This window comes from Cephus cinctus, unplaced genomic scaffold, assembly GCF_000341935.2.
Source record: "Cephus cinctus unplaced genomic scaffold, Ccin1 Ccin1_scaffold0690, whole genome shotgun sequence".
Lineage (NCBI taxonomy): Eukaryota > Metazoa > Arthropoda > Insecta > Hymenoptera > Cephidae > Cephus > Cephus cinctus.
The window spans coordinates 2,063,548-2,088,118 of NW_014333313.1; the positions used below are offsets into that span (position 1 = coordinate 2,063,548).

At 41.2% G+C, this 24,571-nt stretch overlaps 1 protein-coding gene across 23 annotated transcripts in view; it reads left to right on the forward strand.

The window, feature by feature from the left end:
* Window positions 1-24,571, forward strand: part of LOC107269770 (dystrophin, isoforms A/C/F/G/H) — a 261,027-nt gene that overhangs the window by 230,656 nt on the left and 5,800 nt on the right. For all 23 annotated transcript variants that reach the window (XM_025087112.1, XM_025087115.1, XM_025087118.1 and 20 more), the window contains one exon: window positions 2,905-3,071. In XM_025087112.1, coding sequence (XP_024942880.1) covers window positions 2,905-3,071 — 167 coding nt within the window. The remainder of the gene's footprint in view (window positions 1-2,904; window positions 3,072-24,571) is intronic.

Below are 24,571 nucleotides of genomic sequence, written 5' to 3' on the forward strand. Positions count from 1 at the left end.
CCGCCCTCCTCCGTTCCACTATCCTGCCTTCTGCCCACTCTCTATCTCGCTATTCCCGCATACCTTCGGATCCCTTTCGCAACAATTTTTCACGTTAATTAAATGCTCGACGGATTTGTGATGTCAGCCAGCAAGTTGTGAGGCTGGCTCGCGAAGTACACAAAGTTTTTCGACCTAATCCCTTCGGATACTTCAGCCGCCCTGACAAGCCTCATTTATTATTGTCATGCTTTTTCGCGCAGCTTCCTATCCGCAGCAATGCAACGACCTCGCCATACAACGACAGTCGCTGTTTGAATATTTCATTTTAGTAATCCCGACGGCCCAGAATGGATATTAAGACAATTTCAATCCTCGACCTTTGTAAAGGAGCGGTGAGAACAGGGTTTTATAACCAGTCCACTGGAATATACATCGTCACGTATTTTCTTAAATCGACACCAAGAACTCGAATCCGAGATAACTAACCTATGCGATCTTCAGCCGTCTACCCTTCGTCCATGCATCCGTATGAAAGACGGCCAATTTTCATTTCACGGGAAACTGACGAGCCTGTATGAACAGTCTAAATTCTGCCAAAACGAGAGTTTTGGAGCAAACATACCAAAGGATAGTATATACATAGATATAATAAGAGAACCCTGCTGCAGAGGATTCGAGGACTCAAGGACTTCAGGACTCGAGAGGGTATCCCTAGGGAAAGTATTACGTTTCCGGTAACCCTACCAGTCCTCCTTAGGCCACTTCCGATTAGTTGAACACTGAGTCTCTTAAGTCCTACAAGGTGGTAACTGAACCTCATAATTCTGAGGGAGATTTTTAATGCAAACTATAGGACATTTAGTTGCACGGCACGAAAATTAACCTCCTTGATAAATATTCATTTGGAATTCTTAAAACTTGGATGGAGACTGCAAAATTAATTGATACAAAAAAACTATTGCTTAACTGTCTGTTGTATCTTCTATGGTATCTTGATTCAGATACCCTCGGGCTTCTTTTACCGAAGTTGTTGGTTCTAAAAAGTTCGTCGTTTCTACCTCGCGAAATAATATTACTTGAAGTTTTAATACTAGAAAGTACAACAGTAATTTTCTAAAGTCATGCGCAATTTTCAAATTGTAACTGAGACTGTTAACACTGAATATATCTCTGACTTGATAATTCTACTTTATTGATAATTCAGTTATTATACAGGGAAAGCAGTATGGGGACATTGAAAATTTTTAGTTATTTAATGCCAATTTTCATATTTTTGTCATTAATCCTCTTTTGGTATAATTTAATTCATTGTATTTTCCATACGATTCATGATATATTTAATAACTATCCCATTAATTAATTATAAGCGTTGCAAAGTGTATGAAAAATTGAGTTATTCGAACAAAATTATATTCACGTATTATAAATTTGTTCCACTTATTTATATTTTATTTTCTCTGTTATGGTACTGTGCTGTAATACTCAAAATAATTGGCACATACGGGAGACTGTCTCATTATACTTTAACGCGATAGCGGAATACCCAGAGCCCCTGAACGCCGACAACCAGTTATGCTCAACCGTTGGATGGCCATCATACGGCAGGGTATAGGGTTCACTTACTAAAGGCTATACTAGAAATCAAATTACCCGTATATTAGCAGATATATCACTATTTAATTCTTTATTAACAATAATCTCTGAAAACTGAAAATAATTGATTCATTAATTATCTACACTAATCAAATTTTGTTATTTGCTCCTCCATTCATATTCCTGTATGTTACTCGTAATAACGTTAAACATAAATGCGTTTACGCGTTTTAAAAGCAGTAATACCAGTCTGTATACTGAATTTAAAAGTCTGATATACACGATAAAAAAGTCATGTATGTTCTATCAAATGATACTCGGCGATTGTCGAAATTGCAACAGGAGAGAAGCACAGTGGCAAATGTCACAGGCAAGCCGGTGTTACGCGTTTGCACGAAAACCTCAACCGGAGAGAAACTCCTGATGGACGTGACTAGCGAGCAGAGGAGCAACTGTTGAATAGATAGCTTACCGACGAGGAGCACGCCCACCTAATTCAATTCGGTCCAAATAATTTGGCTCTCTCCACAGGATCAGAATCCACTCGGTAGAAAATGTAGCCGGTTATCGACGTTTTTCCTGCTTTAAAATATATTCAAAATAAAAAAATTGAGCGTGAAAAAAATTATATTACGTTTTTTCATGTTACTCGGTCATCAGTGCCAAAGAATCCAAAAAAGAATTTTTAATGAAAATATTTTCTTTAAAAAAAAAAACCAAAACTACCTGATAACGAATTCCGAAATTTGAACCCCAATTTGAAACCCATCGCCATCCGCTTTGGCATGCCTATCGCAGGAAATTAATTGTCCAATGAATCATGTATCGTATCACGGCAGACATTATTTTTTCCACGTATGTTTAGCACTGATAACACCTACCAACCTAGCGGCTATCCTATCTGCTTCATGTTATATTGATTTATGTTCATGGTGGTGGGCGTACACTTCTAACCGCAAATCCTCGTATCTTTCTACACTAGCGTTCGATGCACTTGCTAGAAACGGAATGATTGCATTGTCATTCGTCACTGACTCAAATCCGAAGTGCTCGACTTGAAAGGATCGACGATAGGCGCCTGATACGTGTCGCGTAAACATCGACCCAGTATACTAATACTACTCCGTTAGAACGGTTTTAATCATCGAACCTGTCTATTGTTTTCCCGTCGTCATACTTCCATGACATAAAAACCATTGCATTTTCTATATCTATATGTATACACCGAGTATATAGCCATTAAAAATTCTCCGACATGTAGGAAACGCATGATCGATGACCTCCTCTTGTCAGCAATCTAACCCGCTTTGACATTTCTCAACGTTACAGCCGGCAGAGAACTCGACGGCGACTCGAGGGGTTATAGAAGCGCCGAGGAACAGGCACGAGAATTGACCCGCAGCATCCGCAGAGAAGTGAACAAACTGTCCGAGCAATGGAACGCGCTGATCGAACGTAGCGATGCGTGGAAGCGAAAACTCGACGACACTACAAACGTAAGTATCTGATATTTTACATTGACACGTAATATTTGACAAGCATCGTCACGCACTCTATAAAACCTTAAAGTAAAAAAGTACCTCGAATTGATAAATCATAAATGTACAAGTGTAATTCCATAACAAAAAAATATTTCAATTTGATATACGGCTTTTAAAAAAATCCAACTATTCAAAATCTCCGCCATTTAATTCCCCCCGAGTATTTTCATCTTGGCAGGAATTCAACGTCCCAGTCGATTCCTCTGATAATAACGTACATTCGGCATTATTAAGTGTATTGCCAGAGGACCACTACTGGCTGCAGAGGGTATCAGTCTCGATTTCGCCCTATCACTTTATTATTGCCTGTGCAATTTTCTCTATCGCTCCGCCGTTCCATTTGTCGAAACGGGTTTTGTGCCCTAGAGGGGTGTAGCCCTACCCTTGTACGAGCCTCCTCGGACGTGGTCATATATATATATAAGAGCTAGGAGGGAAGTTAGGGACGATCGCCATGGGGGTCGTAGTTAAAGGAAAAATACATTTCTGGCTGATCGAGTGGCGTGTCGTGGTTAGCTGCTTAAGGCTTGACTCACTTATGGCCGCCATGATCGATTGGCAAGTGACACGTGTAATCCTCCTGTGTTATTGACCAACGAAAATAACCTTACGCACTTTATACGTGAAAAATACATTGTAGATATTACCTACAATTCCACTTCCACAATTGCACTTCTTGTATGTACTGGGTGCATTGCTGGGATGTTACTCGAGGGTTGTTGCTTTCATTTACCATGAAAGGGAGTAATCGGTTAGTATCAACCACGTGGGATATCATGCACGGAATGAGCCTCGGCAGAGAAAGGAAGAAAGAAAGAAAGTGCCTGGTTGCACCCTTTTTTTTTTCTTTCACAATAGAGCGAGGTTAATTCTGTACCTGGTGAACCTGAAGGGTAGTCCAATTTGACGGTATCTCAACGCGGTGCGACCTAGTTCCTCACTTCGATGAAAGGAACTCTAGATGAGTATTGCTATCCTGATTATATATACGTATATATTTGAATAGCATATGTAAACACACGTTAAACATTTCACTGATGCCTTGAAAGATACGACGATACAGTACGGTTTTAATGCTACAACGTGGGTGGAATGTACCATGATTCTCTTAATTTTTTTAATGCTCTGTACACACTCGTAAGCCAGTTTACGATTACATCTTGGTCACCGCGAGGCGTCTTTCACTACGTTGTATAACGAGCCATGGATTACTTCCTTGCATACTAATCTATGTGAAATATTTATGGCTGACCAGTAACTTGAATGCATCACTGTTCACTGGGGTTATTGGTATTTCACCCTGGAGGCTGTGATCAGTCAGTCAGAACAGTTTGATCATTGAGAAATTATTTCACTGTGTTTTAATCGTTACTTTAACATCATAGAAATCCGACTCTCAAGTCGTATATTCACGAATAAAAAAGTTCCACGGTATAGAAGACAGATAGAGGGTTTGTGTCTTTTTTTGTATTTTTTTTTTTTTTCGCAAATCCATAGAGACCTATATCTTAATTAGGGACAATTTTAATCCAGTGATTCATTTACGAGAAAAATGGTAAATTATATTTAACAAAAAATTTAATTCTCCACAGACCTCTTATAGTATCTACTAATTAATAGAGATCCTATTTCGTTAGAGTACTTACCGTAATACCGACTTCCTAGGTACCGAGGAAGGTAAAGTGATTTTTCCTTTTATTCATTTTTTTGTCATCTTATTCCTTAATTAGAAGTAAAGTAACGTTATTCCTCGAAGAAGTGCCCGGAAGTTTCCTTACAGTTTTTCTCTGTTCGCCGATGCAAAATGGTAATGACCATCATTACTAAATATTACGCGATTACTTCGTTAGACAATCGACAAGTGTATTTACAGCTGATAACGCCTAATCAATTTCTACGTGCGAATGAATTATAAGAACTCAATAGTTGCATCGATTAGTACAATCACTGATACCAATTGCCGACAACAAAAAAAAAGCCACTGGATATCAAAGTTACCGTGTAATCAGTGAAGTTTTCACAAATACATAATTTATGAGTAAAACACAATTTAACTTTTAAATGCCTCTATACACGTATACAAACTCATCGACCCTTAAGTTATCAGTCATGAACGCTATAATAATCGCGACCAACACATTTCGCACCACCCCATATCGTTATTCCTTCGCGACCCTAATTAAAAACTCCCTTTCAGCTCGCGCAACGAGCAACCTCAGAAAAATTCTATATAAACCAACGTCCTTGGTCTCGTCTATACCGAACTAGATATACCTAATTCAAAGTAACTACCGTGACCAGCTGTGACGTTTCCTTTAAGAATAGATCGTCTCTTTTTACTACAGGATAAACAAGTGGAGCAGACCCGAGTGTCGTTTTCGTCCGTACGTACTGTCGAACGTATTTTATTTTTACGTCTGTCAAAACACAAGAGGAGTCCAAGCTTTTTGGCTTTATTAGCCGGAAACTACGGCTAATCGTCGAGCACGAGTTCGATATACCTTTTTGTCTATCAGGATCTAACTGTTTAACGAAGATAAGTATTACTCGATTACAAGCTGATATCAAAAATGAAGGATCTCTGACTAGAAGCCAATGCGATAGACCCACGGAGCCACGTAGTTAGGTATGCAAAGCAGGAAGGCAGCAGGCTGGCTGCGCCAATCAGAGGAATGTACCTGGCTCCGCTACTTCTCCGTATACCGTATAGAGAACGAGCCAAGCCGAATGAATCCGTACAGAGTATTCAGCAGATTGTACAAACTCAAACACCATCTTTCGAATTATTAGTCTGACCATTGGATTATCTTTCGTATTATTCGCTATGACTATACGTGGGTACGTATATGCTAAAATGGATAGAGAGATCGGGGAAGATGGATATAGGTATATCTGTACGTACAACGTAATGACTTGATGACCTAGGAACACGAACCAGATGATGTATACAGATCAACCATAGTAGCTGTCGGGTTGAAATTTTCAAAAATTTCAACACTATCCCTTATAGCTGTGATTAATATATTACGTATCTCGCGGGACAAAATAATTTTAACTAATAGATAATCGATATATATACATATACATACATGAGAACGCATATGTGTTTTCGTTGCGCGAACATTTCTAGTGACGTTAATGTGCCTGACGGTGGCATCAGTATCAATCTAAATCCCAACGAGAAGGTACTTAATCAGTCAATTAGCGGCGAGCCACTAATTGGTTAATTACTGAGCAAATTTGTACCCGGCAAACCGTAAACCTATGGAAGGAGCTAAAATCAAGGATTCCAGAATCTGAGAAACGCGCGTTCTATCGGCGGCTAATACACGCTTCAGTCATTTCCAGCTTCCTCGCTCTGAGATTAAGGAGAAATAGGAAGATCCCTAATAGAAAAGAACCTCCCGACCGTGCTTTACCTTAACCCGTAATAGATCTTCGTCGAGGATACTTAGGGATACCTATGTATACGTAAGATCAAAGCAACGTAAACGGTACAAAAGGCATAAGTGCCGTGGAAGAAAAATATAAGTGGTCAATAATTTGTTGGGCAAAAAAGAAAGAGAAAAAAGATGAGGAAAAGAAAAGCGAATATCCAGACCAACCAATGATAATCCCTCGTTACGTTCCAACCTTTAACCCCGTTAGAGTCGTCCGACGCCTCTGATATGAGCAATTACGTTTGGATCCATTTTTCTTTTTTTTGCATTCTCTTCTTTCGTCCTCTAGTCGTTTCTAATCTGTTTCTTTTTCACGACGCGCGCTTACAGGCGTCCGCGCGCATTAGTTGTATAGTAATTGCACGGCGCTTTACGTCGGACGCATCAAACGGTGGGAATGCAGGTACCCAGGGGTCAAAATTGCATTAAAGTTGACTCGTCAGAAGCAGGCGTTGAACCTATTGAGTAATTCACGTAGTGCCAGTGGGAAAGTTAAAGCTAATTTAAATTAAAACTACTATCGGAAACGGGCACTTACACGAGGGTTACTCGTGTGGAGTTACCACTTGCCTTAATTTAATACCTCCCTCAAGTTTAACTGTGTATTAAATTATCTTTGTTCATAATTACTAAACACATGGGCATGAAAATATTTTTACGTAACATTACATCTATATTATAAACCACTTCTCAAATTTTTTCTTATTAAAATTTTTCTCATAAAATATTATCCTTAAGAGTTCGAATTTGAACTCTTGCTCTTTTGCACTTAACCTTTCTAAAGTGTCTACGTAGGTATAATCTCATGGGATTATTCCCCGAGCACGATGCTTCTTCGTATCTTTACGGCTCTGATAACCGGATAAGCAGCATTTGTGCTCGTATGTGGAACCAGTCCCGCGAAAGTAAAAGTCTTACTGTTCCAGGGGTTCTTGGTACCTGAGGCGTCTCGGATTTTGTATATCTGTATATACGCATGCACTTAACTGCATAGGTATCCATGCAGCTATTCGATTGGATACAAATTAAAGCGCGTTAAAGTGTCAGACGCGTATAAATCCCGTGTAAATAATTCAGGAAGTCGCGCGCGAAATCCCTAGAATCTAGGGAAACTCGAGTGGGGCGCTTAATGATATTGTAATGTTGTATTGTATTGTATGTCGGCGGATCCAGGCTCGTACATTATACATGAGTTATCGGTTGTATATATCGACATTGCGCAACTATATATAGCCATAACGGGGCTAAATTTACATTATGTTTATGTGCTAAGTAATTGAACAGGACGTGTCCGAGTGACGTGCGAGCCTCGTTGCACGCCTCTTGAGGTTGAAGATCAGGCCGCGCCAAGCATTCCAAACCGATGGTAACTTGAACTTTTAGCCATTGATACGTGTCCAAAAGCAATTTTTTTTATCTTCTTTCGTTTTCACCAAAATTTTTTTTAATTTTTAACATTGCGAAACGCGGCCTCCTCCCGCCATATATATTTCGTTACACCCAGTTACATTTTGTTTGAAGTTTCTGCTCCGTCTCCGCGGGTTATCCTTCGTGTGCCCACGAGCCCGTCGGCTGCCTCTTGGTCGACGCCTTCGCCAGACGGAAAACAAAACTCCAGCCACGGCGTTGCCTTCGAGGATTTATCTGCTATCTCAGCTGTCATTAGCCTAGTTGAATAAATAAATCAGTGGCTATGCTCGGTCCTCTTGTGGACGATGTGCCGCACACGATCTCAGAACGCACTCTTGATCGTCCCGATAAATACCGGACCGGTCTGCCAACCTTAGAACCCCATAATTCGAAGAACTAGATCCGTGTCACGTTCTTCTCTCTTGCTTTCAGTGGGACTACAAAGGCGGCCTAGGGATTTCGAATGGTTCGTTTCGTGTCCTTCGTCTTGAAAACCTATAAAGGGCACATCACGAAGAAACTGAAATACATATGTACCAGGCTTGAAGATAGAGAAATAGGATCCTCGATTCATCTTTAGAGAGAAAAGATTTAATTCTATGGCAATCTTATCTTTTTTTTTTTTCTTTCTTTAAATATATTCTAACCACGTACATATGTATCTTTAGGGTTTTTTTATCCGAAGACCTTAAGCTCGGTAACCAATCATTGGTTTAAAGTAGGCTGAATTTATTTTCAGTTTTTTATTTTTTTCTTAACTTTTCTCTTCATTTTCATACGCTTGATAATGGACCCGTGATTTTCTACTGTGTAATCCATAGCTCTTTTGTATTCCTCTCTGCTGCGGTTCTCTTCTCCTGTGAACGGAGCCTTAGAAGAATCTCGTTTCCGTCGCTACCGGTTCGCCATACGCCCACGTTGCTCAGTCGATATTCTACAACGTCACGGGACGTGCATCTCCTTGAAAACACGCGAAGCTCTCGATCCAGCATAAAGATCCAACCTGAAATCGTGTACGTGAATCGTGATTAGCGTGACTCACGGAGACTCGGGGGTTCTCCTCACGTTCTGGCTACCGTTCGTGACATTTTTTATACGGTGAATCGATATCATAGTAGAAAACAATGGTGTAACTAATAAAAATGATATACCCTGCACGTGTCCTTATAAAATAAAAAAATGTGACAGAACGTGAAAAATTTTCAAAATTAAAAAAAAAAAATATTTTTTTTCCATTCATACGTACCAAAAACAATATTCTCCCGATAAAAATTTGTCTATGATTAACTGATCTAACCTCACATAATAACGATACCAGTCAATCAAATGTATCGTAAAAATTGATTACACGGTACCCCAAAATCAAGCGCTCCAAAGTTGTACTCTAAAAATAATATTTATTCGTAAACCTTTCGGGCATCGACATACGGCGTTATACTCCAAGTACATAGTAAAACGATGATAATAGCTATTGGTGAATCTGATTAATTTCAATTATGAAATTCCTGCGAGCCGCGACTCATTACGTGGTTTCATTGCTGGGCATTGGGTCGAACAATCGTTTAACCTTGAAATCTGCTGTAAAACGAGCAGCGTGCTGGCTCGTGGCTTCTTTCAAGCATCGACGAAAAAGTATAATCATCTGCGAGCCAACGCATAAAAACCGTTTACCCTATTAACATAGGATGGAAAGTCGAGACAACGTAGTCGTAGAGCGTTTAAAATTTGTCTAACTGCCAGAGTTTATTTTCAGCGCCAAATCGATTATGGGTAGATGATGAAAAATTTTCATTTTTTTCTTGTTGCCTCCGTTCTTTACACTTTTGCCAATAAATATGTTTTCTATCTTTGTAATATCTCTGTGGCCGATATTTTTTCTCTCTCCGTCTCTGTAATATTTAGTAAACGCAGTGTGTAACCGTATATGGAAAAAACCATGAAAAAATTAGATTACTCTAATTGTCATTGAGACCAACAGGAATAAACGAATATACATGTTGTTTATTCGTGCCACTTTCTTTTTATCTATCGAAAGCATTACGCTTTGCATCCGAGTCAAAGGCGTCACTGTGATCCTACGTTTTTATGCCATTAACGTAAAATATTCAGTATGGTTAGTACAACCAGTTGGATGCACCGGGTGTGTCCATTCGACGGTATGAAAATGTATCTTTGCATTCTCACGTGCTTTGTACCATATAGGCATTACCATAGTATTTCCATGGACAATAAACAATGATAAATTAATATTCATTAGTAGCTATTCTAATGTCTGTTAATTGATTGACTCTTAAATTATTTTTCCCCTTTATTTTACCTGACCTTTCACCAGCTCTATATTCAGACTCATCAGTGAGCATCGATATAGTGACCTCTATTTTTATCCATTAACGCTAAAGAAAAAAAGAAGCGTCATTTCTCGGACACCAAATAAAAGCAGACTACTGTATACATTATTCATTGAAAATTTCTTCGAAGACTTCTTCCTTTAATCACCCGTAATGACACCGGGATCAGCTGTGTTCGAATTGGAGCATCTCTTGAGATACGTGCGCAGACCTCGTTCATCATACTTGTGAAAAAAAAAAAAATATAGGGTGTCGATAAAATCAAGAAAAAGGGCCGTGTATATGGAGTAAGATGAAATCGCGAATATCCTGTCGCAGTGTATTCGATGAAAACCGAACGGCACTGCCAGACTCCGTATATTATAACAGACTCGCCTGGTTGAATCGTTTGACCCATTTTCAACGACCATTTCGCAATTCGTTTCAGCATGTACTAACAGAGACTCCTGCGAACCTACCTCAGCATAGCTGGAAGGCAGACGTCTCTTCTCATATCCTACACACCGTGGAGATAGAATTCTGTGCTTTCCGTAAAACCAAGAAAAGAGCAGATCACAATGGGGAAACATAAAAAAAGGTCGTAACTAAAGAAAAAGACAAAACCCCCGAAAGTGAAAGACTTCGCGGATACTCGTGCTGGCGTTATTGAAATGGAGCTTTGTAGAAAAAAAAAAATGAAAGAAAATAAAACATACAGAACAAAAGCCTTTGAATATGGTTTGTAAAGTGGTGGGACATTTTAATGCCAAAAAATATTCGTACTCACACGACTCTGTAGCTCGACTGATTAATATCGTGCAGTTTTAAAATAAATTTAAAAAATTTCTATACACATATCATTTTGACGTTTAAAACGACTAAGTTAAAATTTAAAGATAGGGAGGGGTCGCTGATGAAAAATAGATGGTGATCGTGTAGACAAAGTTCAGGGATACGATATGGAGAACAACGGTGAACCATAAAGATAGAAAAGGACAGACAAAGAAAGTATGGAGAGAGTGCGAGTGAAATATAGCAACGAGAGAGGAAACCAAGTAGTAAAGTGTACGTAGAGACAGCGATGGAAGGCAGAGGGAAGGCAGGACGACGAGATTTTTTTTTATAGTGTACGCCGGGTTATTTCGGTCCGGACACTCACACAAGGTACATATATGCCTCTGGAAGCATATATACTGGTACTAGTCAGTCTTTTATGCATACCAGTCGGGAGACAAAGGCCATGACTGTGTAGTGCCAAGCCCGCTCCCGAGCTGAGACACCCACCCGTTGGAATCTTAATTACATTACAGTCCATTCATGGCAGCTGATGCACCGTTGTCGCCATATATAATTAACGTCCTTCCGTACTTATCCCATCAAGCATAATTCGTCATGTCATTTTGCGAATTTCTATTGACTTTATCACGTCCATTATGTACACAATAAAAAATGTGCATACGTATATATACATATGTCCATCAGGAATCGTATTTCGTCCAATAAGCATTTCTCAAGTTCCATACAAATTTTCACGATATTTTATAAGCTGCTGCAATACACGATTTCTCTCTCTCTCGCGCGCTCGCTTTCTCGCTCTCTCGCTCTCTCACTTTACTCATTTTTCCTGCATTCTATAACGCCTCGAAAGCGATCTGCGAATAACACCTTATCGATTGGCAAAGCTATTTTTAGCCACCTCGTTTTAATATACCCGCGCATTCCGTCGTTCACATTTCCGTAGCGATTACAGTAATGCAAGGTGTACCCTGCATTGCTCTTCAAGTTTATACTTTATCATTATTTACCGTGGCCATACGCACACGACTCGATGATATGAGTTTACGAGTCGCACTGGCACGCCCTTTCGCACCACATTTCTTACCATTCCTTACGGGCTGTTACGTTTATACGTGATAAACCTTTCTTTCGGCATCCAGCTGGAATATTTGAAAACCGTGCTTATTCATCATACCGAGAAATACCGTATATCATGTGTCAAATATTCATTAGTAAAAATCGTTGGTATCGTGTGACCGAACGTGTGGCTTCCTAATGTCTGCTAAGCCATTTATAACCGCATGCAGCAGTAGTCTGTAAATCCCCGTAAAGTCTGTGCATACTCTGTGATCGCATCGAACCAAGTACCTCATATCCCATATCCCATATATAAATAACTGTGATACAGAAAAAAAAATAATATTATTCCATCATATATATATATTGAACCGTAGACAATAATAAAAATAAAAAAATATCAATTTCGAAATGTACATTAACGTATTTCTCTTTATTCTCGACAATGACTTTTTTCTCGTCCAAAGTACCTCCTTGGCTACGTTCTTTGGACGGTTTCCAGTTTTTTTTTTTTTTTTTATTATTATTCTTTCTCATTTCCTTTTACTCTACCTCTCTCTTCTTTATCGAACCACCCCGTAACTGGACAGTGTACCGGAATGATTTTACTACGTGTCTGCACTATGTGGAAGGGCTTATCTAATGCTGGTGTAGGTTGACACTGTCAGGCGTGCATGCTGCCATACGCGTTCTATGCTTACTCCAACTTAAACTCCAACTCCAACTCAGTTCACTCTCGCTTGCCAACGTGCGTGCAACACTGCGGCATGCTTTCTTGACAAGAGTCCGTCGCGAGAGTACCAAGTGGTTACCATAGTCAGGATGAGTCGATATCAGTGAAAGGTCGCAGGAAATTTAGTAATCATTATCAGTATGCGTGATAAGATTTTGAAAAATTTCTAAAAAAATCTTCATGGCGTGTATGAAAAAGAAATTTCGTCGAACCCATGGGTATTCGCCCGTATCCAACATCTAGATGGACCCGAAGAAAGGAATATTATTGAACGTGAAGCGGCTTAAGAGAAAACGTTCTTTCTTATCCGATCGGTGCGAATCCCGTGCGCTTCCTGGATACAGGACAATCGTACCGAATGTCAAAGGCTTTAAACTCGTTCGGAATTCATTGAACGTGCTGGTAAATAAGTGAAAAGTTTTTGCGTGATAACGCCCAGGCGAAACCAAGGAAGTTAACCAAAAGTGAATCAGCTGTGATAAGTTACTTAAAAACAAGTAGTAGGATTATATATTGATTATACCTAAATACATATATATATAAATATATCCTTTAATACCTTATTATTTATACCGAAGAACACGTATTCTTGTTCCTTCGACTGACACCAGACGCATCCGGGCTTTTGTGAAAGTGCATACGGGAGTATATATTTAAATGTTCAAGTGCATCGCCCTGTCGCGACCAAACTACGCAAAAATTTCGGCCAAGTATCGTAGTGTCTTTTGAACGTCGTTATTAAGTACTAGGTATATATATATATATCTGAGGTCGTTAAGCAGCGAAAAATTCTTCATCCATCCAGAAGCCTCTCTCGTGTCTGCCAAGATAAACTGTGATCGCGTCGACATGGAGCTGGTGAAAAACAGTGCAATCGAGATGCTGTCTCGTCGAAGTATAGTGATAAAGGATTACGGTGCAGAGAAGGAAGACGAGAGGGATGAAACCGATCGTACCTCTCTCAAGATCGATCTCTCCATGGCCGAGCAGTTTTACTACGAGGTCATCTCATCCTTTGAACAGGAGGAGGTACACTATTCAATAATTCACATAAATCCAAGTGAAAACGTAAAATTCCAACTGACATAACATATATCGTATACTTGACACAGCACCTGCAGAAATCCATACGACAAACGTGTTCTCCATTTACGCTTATCGTCTCCTCCAAGACTTTTTGCTCAGCACCCAACATTTATATAGTATTAAAATTTTTACCAACTTCCGTTTTGAATATGCTCGACGAATAAATTGACCAGGTTTTTAAATTCTGGTTATTCATTTATGCCTCGTGCTGCTACGTGGAAGCATATACCATGCGTCACTCTGTAAAGGATTCATTGCGTAATCCCCGAGTGATAGACACTGAGCTATTTCGATTTTCAGTAAAGTCACTCCAGCAAGTACTTTCTCTCCCTATTGTAACGCGACAGCAAGACCACTTCTCACGAAACTCCTCCGCAGGATTATAAATCCTCCTTGGCGTCAGGGACACTCGTGTGAGAAAAAAAAGAGAGAGAGAAAAGTTAAGAGAGGTAAGAAAGGAAAGAAAGTAACGGAAGCCTCGATACCTCATATCCACTGTGAATCATTGTACAGTGTGTGTATATATATATCTATGGTATTTACTTCACGAATGCATATATGCAACTTATCCACAACTGACTGACTGACTGACCGTTTGACAGTGAGACGCGCCGGTACGTTCGGAATGTGCGTAAGTACACAATCGACGACCTACAAACGATAAGTTAACTTATTACACACCAAGATAACGTAATGCAAGCGTGTGCAACGAGCCAATGCACTCCGAGCAATGCACCAATGGTGCAGCACACCCAGGAAGTGCATTGGTAAAAGGGAGAGACCTTCCTGTCTACACGGGCGACCGAGCTGCTCCCTGGCGCCGGTTCGGTTTTCCTTTTCCGTGGACGATGGAACTCGACGTACCTCGACATTCGCCCAGAGGTTTGTACCTACATACCTACTGGTTTGTCTCGTAGACCGCACTTGTGTTCTCCTCGTTAATTAACGAATTGTTCGCCGCTCTCTCTCTCTCTCTCTCTCTCTCTCTCTCTCTCTCTCTCTATCTCTCTCTCGACGACACGAGGAATAAAAAGAAACGAGGCGTCGCTTGCAATGCCAGGAAAAGATATGAGAGAGTGAGAGGGAGAGAGAGAGAGAGAGAGAGAGAGAGAGAGAGAGAGAGAGAGAGAGGATATATAAAAATGTATCTAACTCGGGAACAATGCCAAGGGATTTACGATTATTATATTTTAATTGCCATTGTTCCTTGGACAACACTGGCAAATTTATCCAGTACCGCCAGAAGTCGTTGGTAATCGTACGCCCCTTTGTTATATCTATTTACTTTGTATAATATACATAGAATCCGTGTCTGGAATACTCTTTGAATTTTTTCTTTCTTTCGATACAGTCAGCATCTCGATTTTGCTTATGACGTTACCTTGTCTCACGCGAGCCACCAGAACGTTTTGTATGCATGACCTGACACTGGCAGTAACCTCCTAGACGTTGCTTCCTATACTGAACCTAGGGAACTTTGTACAAAATCCGGACAACAGATTCTCCACGGAATTCCCAAGCGAGTGCCGGCCATGCTACCGGGAATGTAATTTAACCTGGTAATTGTTCACGGGTAAATGTAACAATTAGCGTGTTGTATAAGGGATCGGCCTGAAGGCGTATGTAGCTCGGTGGGTCCTGGGATTTTCTGTATCCGATAGATATATGTGTACAGTGTCACTTATGTACACGTATGTTCTCACGCGTGACGTCATACGCCACTTTCGTGTAATTCACGTAAAATTAATAGACCTGGTACAAATTATCCAATTGACTCGATGGAGGCTTGGTTAATTATTGAATTACTATAAATGATCGTCGAGTTTACATGTAACGAGTATATTTATTAGGGATGTGAATAACCTTGGGCGACATGTGTTTTATCTGTAAAAGGGACGTAGGGGATTGTCCGTCCAAGAACCAGCGTGACTGGATTTAGACTGGAAATAAATTCCTGCATGAATATCGGTAACGATGCTGCTTTAACAGTAAATCCTATCACGGTCGCTGGGACTGATGATCGATATTCCAATACCAAAGTCGCTACACGAGAACTCGAGCTCAAGCTTTGCTTATTGTACTGGTTTTGTATAGAAGAATATATTACTCTCTTGTACCTGGGGGTCAAATGCAATCGTTGCAACGTTCGATTTATCTCGATTCAACGTGACGTCATTATTATACGCATATTCACTTCGGAGAAATGAGAAACGATTATAAATTGCCCGCCCAATTGTATTCTCGTGGCAGAAGCAGAGTGGCACTGTCGCTCGAACGAGAAAATTGTGTCGCAATCTTATTTACCGCGATGACCGTTAGTTTCGTTGAAAACGCGGCTGATTTGAATTTCTTGATACAACGGAAAAATTATTAACGATAATGACACATGCGATAAGGAGTGCGAAGAAAACATATGAAAAAAAAAAAATGAATAAAAACGGAAACGGAAATTGGGACAATTATTTAGTGGAGTGAAAAAAAGGTCATGCGGGGTCATCGGGTTTGGTCTATTTTCGACACGCTGATTGGGGATAAATTTAAAATTTTTGTTCTCGTCGTAATGGAGTGTCAGATGATTGGAAGAAAAAAAATGAGGCGCAAAGAGACGACGTCCGATTAAAAGATACATTGAGCGACATATTTCTCTTATCGAATGTATAATTTGTAAGTGAAGACTGAAAGGCACGTTGATATTGACACGAGTGTTGCGACAGCAGTTTCTTCTTAGGTGGAGAAAAAAAGATATGAATAATAAAAGCACGTAACGCAAGAGAGCGTCCTCCTTCTTAAAGGAAACTCCAATTCTACGCAATCGAACTCGACTCACGAATCGCTCAAGAACTCGTTCCACTGACCGGAATTCAGGATAGGTTTGAAAAAAGATACGCGTCATCCAAGCGCACTGTATACTCACTGTGAATCTATATAATATAATTAGAAACCCGTATACGATAGCAGTTCATTGACACTGAATGGAACACATTTTAAACTGTTTTATCTTATCGTCCCATTAAAGCTACGATTTATACCCCTCGTATATTTTTTATTTTCTCTTTCGAAAACTCCGGGTCCCTCCTCGGTAGCCATTTATACTTACGTACTATTCGAAGGAACGGAACGCATCGCATTGCCCGTCGACGTGGCTCCTTGGCCGAAAGTGTATTCTAGTTCAAAAAGGGTGACGTACGACGACAGGAATATTTGCTAAGTGTTTATAGTTTGCAAGATAAACAAATAAAGTCTGCCAAATCACATGATAGCATTCGGACTATAGTCAGATTTGCTCGCGTGATTGACTCGGCTAATTTTATATAATCGAATTCCTATTTTATTTTGATTCTCTTTTTTTTATCCCAAATTACCTTCGGGCGATGCAAGAAATATGGCGATCTTGGAATGCATATATCATATATTCGCCTAATCTGCTGAAGAAACTTAGCCCAGACCCTAATCCATAGTTGAACGGAAGACTAATCGCCCTGCTCTCAGTTCCGTGCGTGTTACGGACACCCACTCCATAATCATCTGGTTAATTTATCAAAATCCAGCAACAACCAACCCCACGCTGAGACGGTTGAGCTCACCTCCCGCACGGTTACCCATTTCTTGAGCATGAACTACTATTTGCCACGCGACGGCTTGGCCCGAACTGCAATCCTTAAACCCAGGGAGAATATCGCCGTCATTTCTCCTATATGCTCCGATAAATTCAACAATCAGGATCCATAACGCAGATCGTAGTTAGACGGGTACCCAGTTTAAAATGCTAAGAAATAAGAAGCCCTTATTAATTCAAACATTTTTTTTCAATTATTCAAACTATTAATTACATGTACTCAGCCCCGTGAAAATTACTCGTCTAAGCGATCTCTCTGACGTTAATAAACTACCTATCCCGAACCAATTAGTATACCAGGGAATAAGGTCCGTATACCTGCAAAAACTTGTACCAATCCGTTCCGCGTGTCAAGGATCGAATGGCGAGCGCTTACAGCGATTAATTACCCGAGAATATACAGTGTACCCACTTCCACACTGTTTTACGCAATGACTGGCCGAGTCTCTGATCTGCACAGTAAGCGCAGACAGCTGCGACGTGCATCTCAAGTTACCCGTGGCCTTTCAACTCGTATTACACGGACTCGCGGATCGCTCTATTTACTTGGCGTAAGGAAAGCAGAGTGCTGATGCTGACTGTGACTTGGGACTAAAATTTCCGACCTGGAGAGACATTGCTATCCAGTGATCACTCACTGTGCAATCGAGCGATCCATACGGAGACGATGGCTGAAGGTCGCAAGAGACATTCCTGGTCAGGTCAGGTCACAGCGAATGCAGAAACCAGCAAGAATATCCTAGATCATCCAGAGTCCCATCCATCATCAGGATGATGTAGAGTAGCAAAGAAGATACAAGGTTCCATGCTGTAACTTAGTTTACAGAAAATGAAAAGTGACATCCCCAAGGATAAGGTATGAGTCTGGTAGCAAAGTACAGTAAGATGGTGTTTTCAGTGCACCCACACATGACGTAACCCTGAGGTAGCTAATCCTGAAGCCAAAAACCGTCGGGCGACCGACCATCCAGAACGAAGCTATAGGCAGAAGTAAAATAATGGTGGACAGGGTCTTTAGGTGACACCCTACCGAATGTCCTGAAGAAAACGATATAAATTGCATGGTCCACGCTCGAGCGACCACGGGCTTCGCTTTTCAGTCCCATTCATAGTAAAGGCGAGAAGCGATCCGGTAAAAGCAGCCGGTCCTTTGCGAGAGTTCGCAAGGGGGAATTTTAATGGGCTAGCGGGACTCCTCAATGGGAAAATTGTACCGGAAGTCTCTGGCAGCTTCGCACCGAGGAACGGCCCCGCCGACCGCGACTATGCCAGGGGTTAAAGGCCCATTAAGTGCCGAGCAATCTCACACGACGTGGGTCTCCAAGTGCTGAGTACAGTCCGAGTGCAGTATATTAAACGTGCGTGGAAACGCACCTTTAACCTAGGGAGCACCACATCCAATCCGTTCTATGTACGGACTTAATGTCATTGTGTACTTACCTGCTGGTGGTTCGCACCTGGGCACCATTTCTGTCCACTTGAGAAACTCGTATAGAACTCACTGATGCAGTGGGTCCGTCTGTTTCATGAGGATGCATCTTCAAATTAAACGTAGTGAAGGGTAGCATCCACTTCAGCCTTTATGCATCGACGAAAATCTAGGGAAAATCATATAAGAGATTAGTATAGAAACTTGATGAAACCCCAGAGTATTAGAAAGCACAATATAGATCGTTCGCATATCCTAACCTACGTGTTCCTCGGTGCAAGCTAAGAAAACCTCCGGAATTTGGTTTATCGGAAAGCGGCAGAGGATGCTGTTCGGCTCTTACACTTCGATGGGTATGAACGGACATCTTTCCCACCATGCACATCATCTACGAAACTTCCTCCTAGACTCGAGGACCAAGAGGAATTCTGAAAGCTCCCAAGAACATATATAGACATAGGTAATCCATTGGATGCATTCGTCAATGATGCATTATGCATCAAGAGAACTAAACTGAGAGAGGAATATAATCCATCTATCCTTTCCAAATTCCTGATTGATAGCTCGCGGGCTAGTTTACAACGCTGAGCAGAGCTGGACAAAGGCGACAAGATGAAACGACGGAACGTTAAGGGAGGACCAGAATGTAATCCAACATTGAACCAGTAGTCACCAGTGATTTCCAATCCAATGAATACGTACGAATGAATGAATGCATCCACCATAGATGCACCGGATGCACCGACCAAATAGATAGTCCTACGATATATAAACGTGCATCCACGTGCGCCAGCATCGCGAACCGACTCTATGGAGTCTATAGGAAATAGCACGTATGAGCTTACCAGTTACCTATACACGGTATACCCACTTGCAATCTGCCATTCCGCAATCATGCCTGTGCGTTAACGCGCATGTGATAATTATTGTTACTGCTACGACAAGCCGCGTTACGGGGTTACGGGCCAGCATCCCTGATCTCCTGGACAATTGCGCCTAATTAGCACTGCCTGATTGGTCGAACGCGCCTCCCCCCCCCCCTCCTCGTCCACCAATTCTCCAGCTCTCGCAATTCATCCGATACCATCCAGAACGGGATCGTCTACCCTCTCGCCACTTCTTAGCTTCTAATCGAATTGCCAGCTGCGATTCGTGTGCATGGACACGCGTCGTGTATGCACCCATGTGCACATGCACTCGCGTTGTCGTAACTCGCTCGAGACGCGATGCCCAGCACTGATAAGGAGACTTCGAAGTTGTCTCGTCAATTTTTGTCACTCGCTATCGCCTTCGCTTATCCCGCTAATACGATCGCTTGTACCCCCTTTCTCGCATTCCGAGGACATTAATCAGTGCGCGCCTCGCTCGTTACTCGCTTCGCTATTTTCTTGCTACGTAAATTAATCGCGAGAGTTGATTTTCTCTGCAGGAAGCTTGTAGTACGCTTATCGATCTCGTACCAAACAAACGCGCGACAGCCATTAACAATTTCACGGGGAAAATAATCGCACGCCAGTCACGTATCAAACGACGCGAAAAATTACAATGAACCGCACGGATCCTGTACATGCGGATTCATACTCGATGACAGGGAAATGTCACGAGGATCCTCGTGCGAAAATCGCCTCCCACGGCCAGATGTCAGACAGCCAGAGAGCAGAGTCCTCGTTCTTTGCACAATTCGTGGAAAGTGTCATTCTTTGGGATTAGATCCTTATAATATTACTGACATGGCAAATCCTGTCGACCACAATTTCATCCCAGGGTTGTTATATAGGTATTAGCCCCTAACCTATATCTACAGTGACGAAGGACGATTTCCTAAGAGCGTATGAAACGTATAGAGGATGAATTTCTTGGCCCGTGAAATTTTTACTCTACCAACTTACGCGAGATGGAATTTTTGCTGAATCGAACTAACGCGATTGTCATCCCTATGAGATCTCGTGGATGGTCCTTGGATTTCTTTCTCTTCGTCGCTATATACTTTCAAAAGGGTATCCGTCCCGGGTATCTATACTTATCTTGCGCTCTTGAAGCTCCGAGGAATTGCTCTTGATTTTCTTGTCGAACACAGAATGCGCATTACCCATTTTCCCGTGGTGGCACTACTGCCGATAGGCACTCCCTCTACGTTACCATTTTCGACTAACCACATCTTTGAGTTATCGCCCTTTCTACTTCGGTTGGAGCACAACTGCTGACGAATCCATTCAATGAAATCCTGCGATACCTTATCAATCCATCGTTAATAATTAATTGTTATCAGAAATCCAGTAAGAGCCCTTGTACTTCTACTCAAAGGGTATACTTGCACGTCATTGGGGCTGCGGACGAGTAAATGTCAATGTATCTTTGTCCAAAATACATTATCTCGTGAGAGACCGTTTTTGCGGTTTCATAGAAATAAAATCCTTCGAAGATGCTGCATGCGCCTTCGCCAGGCTATTATTTCTGATCCATTAAGGAGCTGATCCGTGATAAAAAAATGCTTCTATTTTCTGTAAATGATCCATGATGAGAAACCTTGTCAATATCTCACTGTAGACATTGATTGTCTGAATGTACATATACATACCTTTATCCCGCCCAGAGAAATCCGAGTCCTACGGGTACTTCTTAGGTTTAACCGTAACCGTAAACCCCTATTATAGAGAGGGGAGAAGTATTAGGTATCTAATGTCCCATGTCGCATATGCTCTCTTTACGTTGCTTTATCAAGTTAGATACAGCCATTACGTACGCTTCCCACAGTGTATTCTTCCAGCAGGAACGCATCGAATGCTGCCCTTAAGGGCAGAAACGATAACCTTTATGAGTATTACATGCAGCGACCGTAGGAACGTGATATTTGCATAGCACGGCCGAGCCGAGCAAACACACAGGAAATTCTTCGTAACTTCGTCGTCTGCTGGCTTCGTGACTCCTCTCATAGATCCTGGCTTCAACGAGATTCCCTTGAATAAAGGATTCCAGCACTTTGTGCCTCATTTCTCTTTAACGTCCTACATTGGCCATGCTAATTGAGCTTAATGACCAGTGGCGAATCGTTGAAGTGTAGCGGAAAGAGGAAGAACTAACTTTAATGCCTTATACGTATATACGTACAAGAATACGGGCATTGGATCAAATTGATATTTAGCTGGTATAGTTACGTCAATTTTAGATTCGCCTCGAGGCATCTTATTATTGCATTCGCAAGATTCTTTCACGAACCCATCGTATCTAGCACCAGTTTCCGCGCTCTTTATGTCAGATACTTTATCAATAACTTCCATGACAGTCCAAAGGCACAGACTTTAGTTAATGTCCTCCGTCTCCCTAGGGAAAATCATTGAATACCGACAATATACGTAGTATCGTTCCCTCTTAGGTAAGGTTAAGGTCTAGGGTACTTACAGGTTACGAACCCAGACTTATAATAGATGCACGTGGCATAGTGCCAACGGCAAGACGCCATAATATTGTCGCTTAGTCACCTCCGCGACGGTTCTCTTTGTCCAGCGTTGTCCCGACGATGTAATATTCAGAGGCCTCTACTGGCTGGCTAAATATTTACGAGGGACTTCCCATGCTATCGATAAGGATATTCAATAAATAGCTACGATCCTGACGAGTGCGAGTAGCTTTTACGCATTGACTGTTGTACCTATAGGTATTTGAATATAGGAATGTCAAGTGTATACTCGAAGAAGGCGGAGTACGTATCCTTCCTTGATTCCGAGTAATGCAGCAAACATGGGTAACGTGCTATTTTTAGGTTAGCACCGTACAGCTCGTACTTAGAAAAGCCAAGTCTCGACAGTGTATAAATTTGCATAGACGTCCAAATTGCACGTACTTAGAACAGCGCTCCTTTTTAATGTACATTTTCGTCCTTTATTTCGACTGTGTCTAGTACCTCGAGATACTTCCTCTTAGACGCTCTACTTTTTAAACACTAAAGCTCAGAGATAACCTATAACTACCTGAACTGCATGCAAAAACATAGAGCCTCCTTTTTCATCCAGACTTCTTCGCCATGTTGAATTTACTCGAGGTTCGGCAGCCACGACGAGTCTGAGCGTCTTCCACGCTTTTCTTCCTACTGCTGTGTACGTCTTTCGTGGTTGTTACTTAAAACTGAGAAAAGCTGGGATAAAGGATTTGTCCGAGAATAAAGCATCGGTGTATGATGAGTTGGTAAGGCCAGTCAAAATGAAAAGAAGGCTCCTGAATATAAGTGTGTCTTATCGAATTCAAATCACGTACCAAATATACACAGCGAAGTTCTTCACGTTTGAATGGAAACGTCACATTGACAATTTAGCAAAACTTGCATAACCTTCACCTACGGAAGTCCTGCCTAATTAGGTCCGCTAATCGATGTCCAGTATTCACTGGTCCTTGTAGTAGCTACAGTCACTGGATAGTACTAGACACCTAGCAACAGGATACTACATACTTGTACAAGTTATACCTTTGGGTAACTTGTACGACTTGACAAAACTCTCGTGGACTATTCTCAGTATAGAGAAGAAACTTCTCTAGTGAGATATTGTCCGCCGAACTGTACTTTACTCTATCGAGTAGTAGTGCGCTGGCGGGAACTCAGATGGCGCCAGGCAATTAACTTAGTAAATTCCGCGAAGGATCGGCTAGGACTGGGGAGGACACGGCCCGGGAGTAAGATAGTCGAGTTAACTTTAATTGCCTGGTTGACTACGTAATAAATGACATTGCAGACGTTGCCAGCCGAGGAAAAACTCTTATGTGCCCTTCACCATGAACGCCAGGCGATAATGCAACGTGTGTACGGTTGCAGCCGGCTCCGATAATAATTAATATGGGGTTTTTTCATTGCTGCTGCCACGGCGGGATGCTTACGAGAGAAATAGGAATAGTGCACGATTCTTTTATAGTACACTACAGGACGTGTGTAGCCTTTGCGTTAATAATTAGAGGAAACCAGAAATGACTTTGGAACGCTGGAGGTATATGAATTATTTGATTTATTTTAGTTTGCCATTTTCTAATAATAGCGATGACGGTACCGTTGCAGGATAATTTTCTTCGATAGATATCTCTTATGTTGCTGTTATAATGAATTCTATAAAAGGAGACAATTGAGACGTCAGGCGTATCGTATATCTATTGTTTGCGTTTGTGTCATCCAGCCTGAACAGACTGTATGCGTCAGACGCAGAAAATAATCTTTGTGTGTTATCATATTTTGGAACAGTCATGAAATTTCGATTATTATTTCATATTTGTTTATAATAATACGATAAGATATCCAGATCAGCTGGGTGGATCTTTCATAAATTCGTTAAAAATATATATATATATTTGAATACTCAGACATTCTAATTCTCTTATTTTTAAAGCATAGCACACTGCACTCTGCATCCTTTCTCGCAGTTCGTTTTATTCGCATCTTGCGTTTCGTGCCTTAGCGCGCCCCAAGACAGTCCTGGCCTTTATGCGAACGCTCGCGACCTCGTTCCTTCGAGAAAGAGTCGCGCGTGACGTGAGAAGAAAAAGAAAGCAAGCACCCTGAAAGAAAAATATATATACATAT